The 14,662-nt window shown below is 50.0% G+C and overlaps 1 protein-coding gene across 2 annotated transcripts in view; it reads left to right on the forward strand.

Moving 5' to 3' along the window:
• setd1ba (SET domain containing 1B, histone lysine methyltransferase a) overlaps positions 1-14,662 on the forward strand; it is a 255,841-nt gene that overhangs the window by 180,786 nt on the left and 60,393 nt on the right. For both annotated transcript variants that reach the window (XM_072495222.1, XM_072495231.1), the window contains exon 9: positions 8,348-8,530. In XM_072495222.1, the coding sequence (XP_072351323.1) occupies positions 8,348-8,530 (183 nt within the window). The remainder of the gene's footprint in view (positions 1-8,347; positions 8,531-14,662) is intronic.

Below are 14,662 nucleotides of genomic sequence, written 5' to 3' on the forward strand. Positions count from 1 at the left end.
TTCGTTCCCGCATCACCTTGGGGAGCTCGGAGGTGTACAGTCCCCGGTAGAAGGACTCAAATGCCTGAGTGACCTCCTTAGGTTCTGTTATCAGTCTGCCTCTGCTATCCTTTACCTGAACTATTTCCTTCGTGGCTGCCTGCTTTCTCAGCTGGTGGGCCAATAGACCAGCCTTGTCTCCATGCTCGTAGAAGGTCACCCGTGTGTAGCGGAGTTGGTACATTGCTTTCATAGTGGATAGCAGGTTAAAGTCCATTTGCAGCTTTTCCTCTCCACCAGTAGCTCTATGGTCGGGGCCTCGGAGTATTTTCTGTCGACCTCCAGAGTGGAGTCCACTAGCTGCTGCCTGGCCAACCTATCTTCCCTATCTCTGCTAGCCATGTAGGCCATGATCTCTCCTCTAATCAAGGCCTTCAGTGCCTCCCAAAACGTGGAGGGTGGGACCTCCCCGTTTTGATTGTTACTAATGTAATCGCCTGTGGCCCGCGATATTATTTTGGTGGAAGGCTGGTCGGCCATGAGTCTGTGACCAGCCTCCATGTGGGGCACTGGCCACGGCCCATCTCCAACCTCACGTCCATGTAATGTAGAGCATGGTCAGAGATAACGATCGTGGAATAATCCTCTCCCGTGATCCCTGGAAGCACCGATTTCTCCACGTACACCTTGTGCACTTGTGAGAAGTATGGAAATTATTTTTCTCCTGGGTGTAGGAACCTCCATGGGTCCACCGCCCCCATCTGCTCCATAAATGTTCCCAGTTCCCTAGCCATGCCAGTCTTTCTCCCTGTTCTGGGGTTTGATCGGTCGGTCAGTGGGTCCTGTACTCAGTTAAAGTCGCCCACCATAATCAATCGGTATGTGTCCATGTCGGGGATTTCCGCCATGGTCTTCTTTATGAATTCTGTGTCGTTCCAGTTGGGAGCGTACATATTTGCCAGTACCACCGGTACCCCTTCCAGGACACCGCTGACCATGACGTAACGTTCCCCTGGGTCCGTAACTGTCTTGGGTTCTGTAAACCTCATCCCCCTGGGTCGTCTGTCCCACCCAGCCCTTCCTTACCAGCAGTCGGTCCTTCTCCCCAGGTGCGTCTCTTGCAGGTAGATTATGTCGGCCCTTATGCTTCTTAAGTGGGCAAAGACTCTGGATCTTTTCACTGGGCCGTTAACATAGAACATATAGTGCAGAAGGAGGCCATTCGGCCCATCGAGTCTGCACCGACCCACTTAAGCCCTCACTTCCACCCTATCCCCGTAACCCAATAACCCCTCCTAACCTTCTTGGTCACTAAGGGCAATTTATCATGGCCAATCCACCTAACCTGCACATCTTTGGACTGTGGGTGGAAACCGGAGCACCCGGAGGAAACTCACACAGACACGGGGAGAATGTGCAGACTCCGCACAGACAGTGACCCAGCGGGGAACCGAACCTGGGGCCCTGGCGCAGTGAAGCCACAGTGCTATCCACTTGTGCTACCATGCTGCCCCTTACGTTCCAGGCAACAATCCTGGTGGGGGTTTTCTGATCCCCCCCCCCGGTCCTGCGGAATCCCCCATACTTACCTGTTGGATGAGCACCTGCACTCCGGGGTTTCCTTTTGTTAGGGGGGCCGTCCAAAATGGCCACGGTCGCCACTCTCACCATAAGGTCGGACCGCTGCACTCTGGATTTCCCTTTGTCCAGGGGGCACCCAACATGGTCACCAACTATGTGTACGCCACGTGGATGCGCCCCTGCACTCCGGGGTCTCCCTCTGCCCAGGGGCCTTCCCGAGTGGCTACTTGCGGCACCATCATGGTTCATCGCCCTGCTCCATGCCTGCCGAGGCCTGCACCTGGTCCGTTTTTTGTAATTATCCTTCCTTTTGTTCCTTTTCTGTCCTGCGCTTTCCCCCTCCTTTTTTGCCAGGCGTTCCCTATCCCCTGAGAGGTGCGCCGCATCCTCCCTTGCTTTCTGCCTTCCCATGTTAGCCCTCCTCGCTCGTACGGTGGCTCCCCTCCCAGTGTTTGTCTAGCTCTCGCCCCATTTTACCCACCTCCTTCAACCACTTATCTCACCCCTTGCCTGCTTTGCTTCTCCTCGCTCCCCTTGCCCTGCTGTCCCTCATCACAATGAGGGAAGAGACAAGCCCGAAAACAAGGCAGCACAGTCCTGCGTAAAAAACATATGAACACAGTTCATATTATTATTGTCTCTGTTGTGGTTTGTCCCCCGCTCTCCGTTTCTTTTCTCTTCTGCCACTGCCACTTTCAATGCTGCCGCGATTGCTCTCCCTCTAGGTTGTTCGTTTTAACTAACTCATCAGCCTCCGCCGGAGTGTTGAAGTAAAATTCTTTGCCCTTAAATGTCACCCAGAATCTGGCCGGGAATAGCATTCTGAATTGTACCCCACTTTTATAGAGCGCCGATTTCGCTCTATTAAATTCGGCCCTCTTTTTTGCCAGGTCTGCCCCAATGTCTTGGTACACCCTTATCCTATGTCCTTCCCACGAGCATGATTTCGTCTGGTGGGCCCACCTTAAAATCTTTTCTCGGCTTTGGAATCGGTGCAGCTTCGCGGAGCAGGAGATCGTCGCGTCCTGTTCCACTGTTCGGTGTGCCGATCTTTTCCCCTCCTGGTTCGCCTGAGTCTTCGCCTCGCCTCGCGGGACTGCCTGTCTGTTCGCCCACTGTTCCTACCCGTTTCCTTCGCTGCTACTTCTTGATGTGTTGGGTGCGTTGGATCCGTGGAACACATTTCGGCTACCAACACTTAAAATAGAACAACACTATTTTATTAAGCTAGAAACTGTTGAACATACTTTCACTGTGGGTTAACACGATGTTAGATTAAACTAAAGACCTATGCCTATCCTAACCAGTCTATGCACTCAGCACATGGTGAAGATCTGTGCTGTAAGCTGTAAGCTCTGTCCTGAGAGGCTGCATCCCGAATGAGCGGGAAAATTGATGCCCTCTGTCTTTATAGTGAGTGTGCTCTAACTGGTGATTGGCTGCGGTGTTGTGGGTGTTGATTGGTCTTGCTGTGTGTCCATCAGTGTGTGTGTCTGCACCATGATATACTGGTGTATATTATGGCACTTGTGATATCTTGCCATCCCCTCGGTCTGTTGTTGGGATATTCTTCTCCTGTGTCCTTTGTATTCGGGTGGGTTTTGGTGGGCTTTATAGGCCAAAATCACCGATAAATTGACCTTGTTGGGTCCGACTGGGAGGAGAGCCACCTGATGTGCATCCGCTCAGCCCTCACCGTCACCGGAAGTCTGTAATCTGGCAACCTTGCATGAAATTCCTAATTCATTTACCTCAGACGGCTCTTCTCACAGCAAGCAATGGCAGGCCTGTTACTGTCATTATTTCCCATCATTGTTAGAACTCAAAAAGCTGTTTAACTACAATCCTCAAAGGGTAAAATCTATACATTCACTGGGGAATGTTTTTTCTAGTTCAAGTGGCCATTTTCCAAGGCCACATTGCTGACTGGGAACCTTGACTCCCAGCATGCACCATGGTAAAATTACCCCTCCCCACTCCCCATGTGAAAATGTCATGTGTCTGCTATGTCGTTTTCTGAAATTCTCATAAAGCAGCCACCCATTAACTTTGCTCCTTTGACCATTTTCAAATTTTTAAAAAAGTTGTTTCTTTAGAATTTTAGACTTCATTTACATATGGAGGATTCTAGAACCCTGTTCAAACTAAAACATTCTGCTTTTAAACAGTGTTGGTCAGAAGTAGGTGATATTATGGAGTCAGCAAATCAGGCAAGAAATGTAAGTGTGTCAGGCTGATAGTCTTGTAGTCTGACTTGAATGATGTTGTGCGGACCTTTACACTTGCGTTTTCCTTTGTATTTATGGACAACAAGATGAAATAGGACAGAGGGGCCTTGGGTGCTGATGTCCTGGTTTTAGATTTGATTATTGCTACATTATATGTCTCTTCCGTATAAAATATAATGCAGATATTTTCCTTGTATATTTTTGAAATGCAGTACTGAACTGGTTTATCTATTTGCTTCAATCTTTTCTACGTTTTTCTTTCTGTCGACCACTTTCACATCATTTAACCCAGCTCTTGGATATATTTTCCTGCCAGTCAGCGTGGTCCTGCAGTTTGTGCATCACGAACATGTGAATGAGATTGTGAGTCTATTGCAACAGTACAATCAACCCGACAACATCAAAAAATAAGTGGAACTGTTGATTCCGCAGTGGGTTTTAGAAATAGTTCCAGCGTGCTCATTCATCTTTAGGAATTAAACTATTTAGGGTGGTGCAGCGGTTAGCACTGCTGCCTATGGCGCTGAGGGCCCGGGTTCAGATCCCGGCCCTGGGTCAATGTCTGTGTGGAGTTTGCACATTCTCCTCGTGCCTGCTTGGGTTTCGCTCCCACAACCAAAAGATGTGTAGGTTAGGTGGATTGGCCATGCCAGATTGCCCAATAATTGAAAAAAAATAATTGGGTACTCTAAATTTATTTTAAAAAAGGAGTGAAACTATTTAAATTGTCACTAGAAAATCGAGCTTTCTGCATAGTGAAGATAATTCTAGATTAAAATCATCTGCCATGTGTGCAGAGCAGCCTTGATTAATCAACGATATGCTGAGCAGGTTTTTCTGTTTATTCTTTCACTGGGTGTAGGTGTCTCTGGATAAGCCTGCTTCCCAACTGCCCTTGAGAAGGTGATGGTTGAGCTGACTTCTTGAACCACTGCAGCCTATGTGGTATAGGTACAACCACATTGCTGTTAGGGATGGAACTCCTGGATTTTGACCCAGCAACTATGAAGGAATGGTGCTATCATTCCAAGTCAGAATGGCGGGGGGGGGGGGGGGGGAAGCTGGAGCTGGTAGGTGTTCCCATGTATCTTTTGCCCATGTCCTAGGTGTAGAGGTCATGGGTTTGGAAGGTCCTGTTGAATTGCTGCAGTGCAATTGTAGATGGTACACATTGCTGCCACTGTACTTCAGTGGTGGAGGGAATGAATGTTTAATATGGCGGATGGGGTGACAATCAAGCAGGCTGTTTTGTCCTGTATGTTGTCTAGCTTCTTGAGTGTTATTGAAGATGCACACATCCAGGCAATTGGAGTGTATGCCATCACACTCCTGATTTGTGCCTTGTATTTTTTTTTCTTAAAAATTTAGAGTACCCAATTCATTTTTTCCAATTAAGGGGCAATTTAGTGTGGCCAATCCACCTACCTTGCACATCTTTGGGTTGTGAGGGCGAAACCCACGCAAACACGGGGAGAATGTGCAAACTCCACACGGACAGTGACCCAGAGTTGGGATGGAACCTGGGACCTCGGCGCCGTGAGACTGCAGTGCTAACCCACTGCGCCACCGTGCTGCCCTTGATTTGTGCCTTGTAGATAGTAGACAGGCTTTGGGGAGTCAGAAAGTGAGTTAATGATCTTAATTTCTCAAGTAATGACCCTCATTTGTTTTCACTGAATTATCAAAATATGTTGTGTGTCTTAGGATTACAATAGTGGTGTGTTAATGACACAGCCAATGGTTCTACAGCTTTCAAGCAACCTATCTACTTCGGGGGCTCATGTGGAACTTCATAAATAAAGCTTTAACCACAACTAGACATATTCTTCTGTAGAGGTCTCGGGTTTTCACAGCGCATGGTCTTCTGCATAATGAGGTTGATTGCTTCTGCTGTTGCTACTGGCAACAATGCTTCCCATTAAAACAGGTACATTGGTTGAGCTGGTATAAAGTTTGCAAAAACAATTCTCTTGTAAGGTGCGCCTATTCAGATTTGCAGATGATGAAAGCACCAGGTTTTGTCTATTTAAAACCATCATTTGGTGTACAGTAATATAATAATACTTATTGTCACGAGTAGGCTTCAATGAAGTTTCTGTGAAAAGCCCCTAGTCGCCACATTCCAGCGCCTGTTCGGGGAGGCTGGTATGGGAATTGAACCCCCGCTGCTGGCATTGTTCTGTATTACAAGCCAGCGATTTAGCCCACTGTGCTAAACCAGCCCCTGGTTTAATACCGACTCTTCTTAATATATTTATCTTGGCATTCTTCTTAACTCCACTTTCATTGAGAACGATGAGTGTAGACATCAATGTCGGAAAAGTAGTGCTGAAGAATGGAACATCCCCTACTTTGAAGTTAGTGTCAGGTACTCCCAAATCAGTTACAGACCAAAGATATGTAGAGTAAAGCTCCCTCTGCATGTCTTCAACCATGTGCCCATTCCCTAACCTCAAAGGTCCAGGTCTGCGGCACCAGTGTGATATTTTTCCTCTTCCCGTACCAGCAACCTGCGACCCCTGTGAATGAGGCTGTCATAGAATTTCATAGAACCATAGAATTTACAGAGCAGAAGGAGGCCATTTGGCCCATCGGATCTGTACCAGCCCTTGGAAAGGGCACACTAATTAAGCCTACACCTCCGCCCTATCCCAGTAACCACACCTAACCTTTTTTGGACACCAAGGGCAATTTAGCATATGTCATGGGAGTGTCCCTTTAAGAAATGTTTTTGTCCTATCACATGGCTTCAGTGAGGTCAATGTGTGGGTGGAGCTGAGCTGTGGCTCTGGGATTTTCTTTTACTTTCACTTTGGTTTGGTGCTTGTTTGTCACTGAGTTTTTTCCTTTCGTTTTCACATTTGCTGTACCTACATTTTAAAAGCTGTTTCCAGATTACTTGATAACTTGAAAAGAAATAACTGTTTTCTGGAATGAACTCAAACCTGCTGTTTTGGAAAGGAAACATGAGCATCCATACCAGATCTTGGGCTGGATTCTCTGAGCCTCCACGCTGAAATCGCATTCAGCGTGGGGGGCAGAGAATGGTCGGCAACCCGGAAATTTGGACCGGCGTTGTTCCCGTGAGAATCGCGTGCGCGAATTACGCGGTGCGGGTATGGGGCCATTAAAGAGGCCCCCCTCCCACGATTCTCCGCTCACAACTGGCCGAGTTCCCGACGGCATGGTTTTAACCACCTATCGGACGTCGGGTGGCGGCTGTGGACCCAGTCCGCGGCCGCCCTGGTGGGCGGCGGGTGGATCATTCACTGGGGCCTCGTGCACGACCGGGGGAGCGATCGGGTGCCATGGACCCGCGGGCACGCGCGATCTCAGGGGGGCCTACATTTTTGGTGGTGCTCCGCGGTCCAAGTCCGCCATGTCGCACGGGGCGGCCGCTGCCATGCGCGTGCGCAGACTCCCGACTGGAAGTGCGGGGCCCCGTATCCGCAGCCAGAGCTGCGAGAACCACTTGCCATAGCCCCATTATTGGAGAATCCAGCCCCTTGTGTGCTGGGCCACACCTTTTGGAAAGGGGCTAGTGGTTGATGGGATCTTGTTATTAAATTGGAACAGTTAAAGGGGGGAATTTATTCAGGGTTATACATAGATTACTGTAGCTGTGTGGGGTTTGTATGTTGGTAGTTGATAAAAATGCTTACTGTGTGTGTTTATAAAAATGTTAACTAAATTCGTAGAATAAAGCTTGTTTTTGATTAAAAGTGCTTAAGGCCTCTGTTGAATAACACCTGAAAGGCAGGCCCTTATGCTCCTCATAACCAAAATCGATAAACAGTCACATTTGGCTGCTGTACCAGTAGGTCAGGTGACATGGCCAATCTACCTAACCTGCACATCTTTGGACTGTGGGTGGAAACCGGAGCACCCGGAGGAAACCCACGCAGACATGGGGAGAACGTGCAGACTCCTCAAACCTATTTTGTGCAGGACCCTTTTTTGCTAACAGAACAGACTTTAATTTTGATTAGTTGATTGGATTTTAAAACTCAGCTGAGGCTCTATGTCCTTTTTGGAAAAGGAAACCTGTTATCCTTACTCTGTCCGGCCTTTGGGTGACTAAAGTTTTTCACCAGTGTGGTTAACTCTGAATTGCCCTCTGAAGCGGTCAAGACGCCAGTCAGTTGTATCAAATTGCACGAAAGAATAAAACAGGATGGTCCATTAAACTTGAAATCGGGACACACTGAAGACACACCCAGGAAAGTCAGCTGTGCAGGTTCATTCACACCAACACAGTCAAGCAACAACTTACTATTGTCATATTCACGTAATCATAGTGATCAGCTAATGTTCCAGAATAGGTCGGTCCTGCCCCAATAAAAGAATCATGTTTAAATTCACGTTTTAGTGGACTCAAATTATAGGCTCCCTTGATTTTTTTTTTTTGCACCAAAGAAGTGTGTTGTTTTGGTCATTTATTCAAATATGCGTTGCTAATTTCAGAATAAGTACACATTCAACTCCCGAATTTTCATTTGGTTTTGTTTCATTTTAGTGTACATTTTGTAACTATTATGTTTCACCATCTCCTTCTGCAGGCTTCACAGACACCGGTAAAATCCGCAGATCAAAGTAAGGATGAGGAGAGACCAAAGCTGAAAGAATCAGCTCCAGCATCAACATGTCTGTTGGAAAACTGGCCTAAAGGAGAAGGACTTGGCTATGAAGGCATGGGACTGGGCATGGGACTGAGGGGTGCAATCCGATTACCATCCTTTAAGGTAAGGGAAAGAGCATCAACCATCAATTTGCACCATGTGAAGTCGGTGTTGATTGGTTGGAGTGTGGACTCTGATTGGTAGAGGTGTTGCCATTGAGAATGCACCAGGGAACAGATAACTGCCAAGCTTTTGCTTACATTCAAACCAGGCAGGTCCGGTCAAGGCATTGCCATGGTGTCGTTTTAACAACATCATTTGTGCCCAAATAGATGGTGTTGCCATGGAAATCACTTCTAGGCTCAGCTGTCACAAACATTGTTGTCGGTTTCTATGAGAAATACATCATGATGGAATGCCACCTAACCTCCTATCCGTTTGCATACATCCGATATGTAGATGGTATGTGTGCTATATTTGAATCTGCAGCTGCATGTATGAATTTCCGTATACCTCTTGAGCCTCATCCTAGATTCATTTGCCTTCGAAATGGAGCTGTCAAAAGAACTCCCTTTCCTCGATGTGCCAATTGAGAAATCTGTCGATGAGTCCTCTACTATTGTCTACTGCAAGCCTATCTTCATTGGTCAATATACATGATGGGAAACCTCATAAATAGGGCCCGAGCCATTTGCTCACCTTGCAGGCTTGATCCTGAAATAGGGCACATCAAAGCCTCCCTGTGGAATAATGTCAACCCTGATGAGATCATTTTTCTCTGTATATCGTGCAAACTCACGAATGGGCCGAAGGCCATCACTTTCGACCCTGGAAAGTAAAGGCGGCATGGTGGCGCAGCGGTTGGCACTGCTGCCTTACTGCGCCAAGGACCCGGGTTCGATCACGGCCCCGGGTCACTGTCCGTGTGGAATTTGCACATTATCCCCGTGTCTGTGTAGGTCTCACCCCCACAACCTAAAGATGTGCAGGGTAGGTGGATTGGCCACACTAAATTGCCCCTTAAATTGGAAAATTTAAAAAAATAAGTGAATAAAGTTAAAATTAAAAAGTGCCCAGTCCACGTCAGACTACCCTGGAGGGGTAAAATGCAAACTGTGCCCAACCAGTCTGTGCTTTCAAAACTCAAAACATATGGCGGAATTTAATGGAAACATTTCTAGGTTCATTTGTGGTGGGTTTTGCAGGGAGTTTCCTGCCGGTGAGTCCCCACCACTATCAAACGACACTTGGTCACTTTTTTGGGCCGGGAGAGTTTCTCACCGGTTTAGCCCACACTTAGAATTTGTTTTTGCACTGGGGGGCTGAACTCTGAGTTTGGGCCGCCATTTTGAAAGGGAGCCCCGATCTCTAAGTGAGCTAGTAGGGCCCACACAATCCCACCCATGGGCAATGTCATCCCACATACACATGGGCATTACCACCCCCCCCCCCACCCCCTACAAGTGAGGACCACCCACCCCCATAAGGTCCCTCCCCCCCCCAAGCCCTCCAGGACACCAAACAGGCATCCCCTGCCAGAAGCCCTTACCAGCCCTGCACCCCCCACCTTTCAAATGCCCTCCGCACTCTACTTTCATTGGCATAGCCCCCTTCGGGCCCTGACCATTGGAAGTGCCACCTTGGTTCCCTCGCACTGCCACCCTGGAAGCCTGGCTTTGCTCCTGCCAACTTGGCAGTGCCACCTGGGCACCTTGACAATGCCAGGCTGGCAGTGCCATGGTGCCATCTGGACAGTGCCAAGGTCCCTGCATTTCAGGGGGAGAGCTAGGAGACCACCCTGCATTATCCTAATTCACCCAACAACACGTCTTTCAGGACTTGTGGGAGGAAATTGGAGTGCCCGGAGGAAACCCACGTAGTCACAGGGAGAACATGCAGACTCCGCACAGACAGTGACCCAAGCCAGGAATTGAACCTGCGACCCTGGCGTTGTGAATCAACTGTGCTAACCACTGTGCTACCATGCTGCAACATGATCATACAATCGGACAGCACTTTATAAATAATTCTGACTGCTAAAAATTATACTGACACCAATTAAGATTATCAGTCAGGCTCACAGTGTGACCGACTTATGCAGGCTAGAAGCTCCATATATTCACACACAGGGCCCTGCTCTTTGCAGATAGAAGGAGCATGTCCATGCATTCACCATTTTCAACTAAACAAAAGCTTGGGGGACAGCCATTGCTTGGTTCATTCTCCATGGTCGAATGCTTCGACCAATCAACCTGCCTGGTTTGAATTTGAACCAGAGCTTGGCACTTAACTGTTACCTGGTGCATTCTCCATGTCAATGCCTCTACCAATCAGAGTTCACTTGCCAAACAATCAGCACTCTATTCTCATGCAGCACAAATTGTTGTTCCCTTTTCAACTGATATTCTTGCGGATCTGTCTTGATGAGTGCAAGACGAAAAGCTTTGACAGCTGTTGTCTTTTTCAGCAATGCTTAAATTGAAGAAAATGCTTTCATGCAATGCAGCTTTAGAAAATAATGTGTATTTTTTTTGGTAACAACTGCTTAGCACAGGGGTTTTCAACAAGAGTCCCTGGAGAAACGGTGTAGAGACTTCAAGATAGCATTGCATTTTTGTATGTGCTGTAACTGCTTACATAGTGCTGATGAATTACCTTCTGATTCAAAATATCCAATTAGTCAATTCACCTCATGCCAAAACTGTCAGGAAAAATATTTTGAATATACATGTGCCATGTATATGACACTAGATTTCCATTCAAATGCTGCTGGATTCCATTGTTGCAAGGTTTCAGCTATAGTCCTTTGTTAAGTAATTCTCATAGCTTTTCAGACAAGATTGATAAATTGGCCTCATTCTTCCCCTCCTCCCTGTTGTAACAGCATTTTGAACATTTAATGGTTGTACTGATTGGGATGGGAATATTTGTGACGGTACAGATGTCAATTACCTCGATATACCCAAATGCCAAATCATTTAAAATCTGGTTGCCTCAAGCCCAATAAAAAAGGGGATCTACGAGCAGCACGGTGGCGCAGTGGGTTAGCACTGCTGCCTCACGGCGCTGAGGTCCCAGGTTCGATCCCGGCTCTGGGTGACTGTCCGTGTGGAATTTGCAACACATAGATGTGCAGGCTAGGTGGATTGGCCATGCTAAATTGCCCCTTAATTGGAAAAAATGAAGTGGGTACTCTAAAATTTAAAAAAGGGGATCTTCCTGAAACAGATGAAATGAACCTGTCAGTTTTACACAGATGTTGCCACAGACTACATGAGGCTTGTGCTTTGCCAACTAGCCACAGTGTTTTAATGTGCTTTTCTAAATTTCCAAGACTGGTAGCTGGAGAGCAATATTATACCAGTTTTCCAGAACTTCTCTCAGTTCCCACCCGTTACACATCCACCTGGCACCATTCTTTATCAGAATGGTTGACCACAAACTTAGTGGTAGGTATAAGCTTCAGGAAGTTGATGAATTTATTTGACTAACTGCAGCATAAGAACATTAGAAATGGAAGCAGGACAAGGTAGACAACACATTAAGCCACCTCTGGCAGTCAATAAGATCATGTTTGATTTTCTACATTAACTTGACTTCCCAGCCCTATCCCCATATGCTTTAATTCCCGAAGTGTCCAAAAATGTATCCATCTCAGTCTTGAATACACCTCTCTCTCATTTAGCACTCCTAATGTGTTCCTCCAAAATGGCATGCTAAATAACATCACCTTCCCATTAAAAAACTGTAATACGGGTTGTTACGTTCCTGACCTGTAAACAAACATATAGGGCCCGTTTTCCAAAATGGAGACTAAGTATTCGCGCTGCCGTCGCATTTCACGACGGCAGGAAATGGGCGCGGGGACAACCGATTCTGGCCCCCATAGGGGCCAGCACGGCGCTGAAGCGGTTCACGCCGATCGGCGGTGCCCCGATCGCAGGCCAGACCCCATCGGAGGTCCCCCTCCCCCCCCCCCCCACAGGCCGCCCCCCGACCCTTTGTGCAGAGTTCCCGCCGGCAGCGACCAGGGGTGAATGGCGCCGGCGGGACTCTGCTGTTTCCACGCGGCCCATTCGGGCCGGAGAATCGGCGGCCCGTGACCGGGGCCGCGCCAAATGCGCCGGTGCAAATGGCGCCGATTCTCCGCACCTCGGAGAATTGCACGCCGGCGTCGGGACGGCGTGTTGCGGTGATTGGCGCGGGGCTCGGAGAATCCCGCCCATATTGCCTGCCGTGATCCTAAGTGGCTGAAAAATCCTCTTACCAACTTGCTACTTTTACTAAGCATACTACACTTAGGAACACTTAACAGCTTATTAACTCTTTCTATCTGCCTCCCACTCGCCACCTCTCCTGCTCGCAGCCTCTACCGACCCTTCATGTTGCTTCCCTCCCCCAAATGCCCCGCTCGTTTCCAGCCCCCAAACCACCCACTTTCGCTTTCCTCCCACGCTCTCGCTTCCCTCCTTCCCCCGCTTTCCTCCAATGCTCTTGCTTCCCTCCCCAACCTCCTGCTCTTGCTACCCACCTCCGAACACCCTGCTCTCTTTTCCATCCCCTGCTCTCTCTTCCCTCACCCGCTCTCTTCCCTCCCGCGCACCCCCTCTTTCCCTCCCCAGCCGCCCCTGTTTACCTCCCCAGCCGCCCCTCTTTCCCTCCCCCGTCGCCCCTCTTTCCTCCCCCGTCGCCCCTCTTCTCTCGCCCCATGCCCCCTTCCCTCACCCCCCCACCCCTCCATCCCTCGCCCCCCCCACCCCTCCTTCCCTCGCCCCTCTTTCCCTCCCCAGCCGCCCCTCTTTCCCTCCCCAGCCGCCCCTCTTTCCCTCCCCAGCCGCCCCTCTTTCCCTCCCCAGCCACCCCTCTTTCCCTCCCCCGCCGCCCCTCTTTCCCTCCCCTGCCGCCCCTCTTTCCGTCCCCCGCCGCCCCTCTTTCCGTCCCCCGCCACCCCTCTTTCCGTCCCCCGCCACCCCTCTTTCCTCCCCGTTGCCCCTCTTTCCTCCCCGTCGCCCCTCTTTCCTCCCCGTCGCCCCTCTTTCCTCCCCGTCGCCCCTCTTCTCTCGCCCCTCTTTCCCTCTCCAGATGCCCCTCTTTCCCTCCCCAGCCACCCCTCTTTCCCTCCCCAGCCACCCCTCTTTCCTCCCCACCGCCCCCTTTCCTCCCCGTCGCCCCTCTTCTCTCGCCCCCATGCCTCCTTCCCTCGCCCCCCCACCCCTCCTTCCCTCGCCACCCACCCCTCCTTCCCTCGCCCCCCACCCCTCCTTCCCTCGCCCCCCACCCCTCCTTCCCTCGCCTCCCATCCCTCCTTCCCTCGCCCCCCACCCCTCCTTCCCTCGCCCCCACCCCTCCTTCCCTCGCCCCCACCCCTCCTTCCCTCGCCCCCACCCCTCCTTCCCTCGCCCCCACCCCTCCTTCCCTCGCCCCCACCCCTCCTTCCCTCGCCCCCCCCCTCCTTCCCTCGCCCCCCCACCCCTCCTTCCCTCGCCCCCCCACCCCTCCTTCCCTTGCCCCCCACCCCTCCTTCCCTCGCCCCCACCCTCCTTCCCTCGCCCCCCACCCCTCCTTCCCTCGCCCCCCACCCCTCCTTCCCTCGCCCCCCACCCCTCCTTCCCTCGCCCCACACCCCTCCTTCCCTCGCCCCCCCCACCCCTCCTTCATTCGCCCCCCCCACCCCTCCTTCACTCGCCCCCCCACCCCTCCATCCTTCGCCCCCTCCATCCCTCGCCCCCACCCCTCCATCCCTCGCCCCCCCCACCCCTCCATCCCTCACCCCCCTACCCCTCCTTCCCTCGCGTCCCCCCCACTCCTCCTTCCCTCGCCCCCATGCTCTCTTTCAGTAACCACGCTAAAACAATAATGGTGACAATGCTATTTGGGGAGCTTCCTTAAATTGCAACCTCAGCTAATATGAAAACGCATTATTAGAACCCTCTTTTATCGCAGGAAATGGGAATAACCAACTGGGCATCCACCATTCTTTGGGTTCGAGAATTTTGAAAATTCATTACACTTTGAAGAAATTTCTCCTTATCGCAATTCTAAATAGGAGCAGGTACAAGGCATTCATCCCCTCGACTTTGCTCTGTTATTCAATAAGAACATGGCTTTTGTATTTGTGTTTGAAGTACCACATTCATAGAATTTACAGTGCAGAAGGAGGCCATTCGGCCCATCGAGTCTGCACCAGCTCTTGGAAAGAGCACCCTACCCAAGGTCAACACCTCCACCCTATCCCCATAACCCAGTAACCCCACC

This window comes from Scyliorhinus torazame, chromosome 1 (genome assembly GCF_047496885.1).
Source record: "Scyliorhinus torazame isolate Kashiwa2021f chromosome 1, sScyTor2.1, whole genome shotgun sequence".
NCBI lineage: Eukaryota > Metazoa > Chordata > Chondrichthyes > Carcharhiniformes > Scyliorhinidae > Scyliorhinus > Scyliorhinus torazame.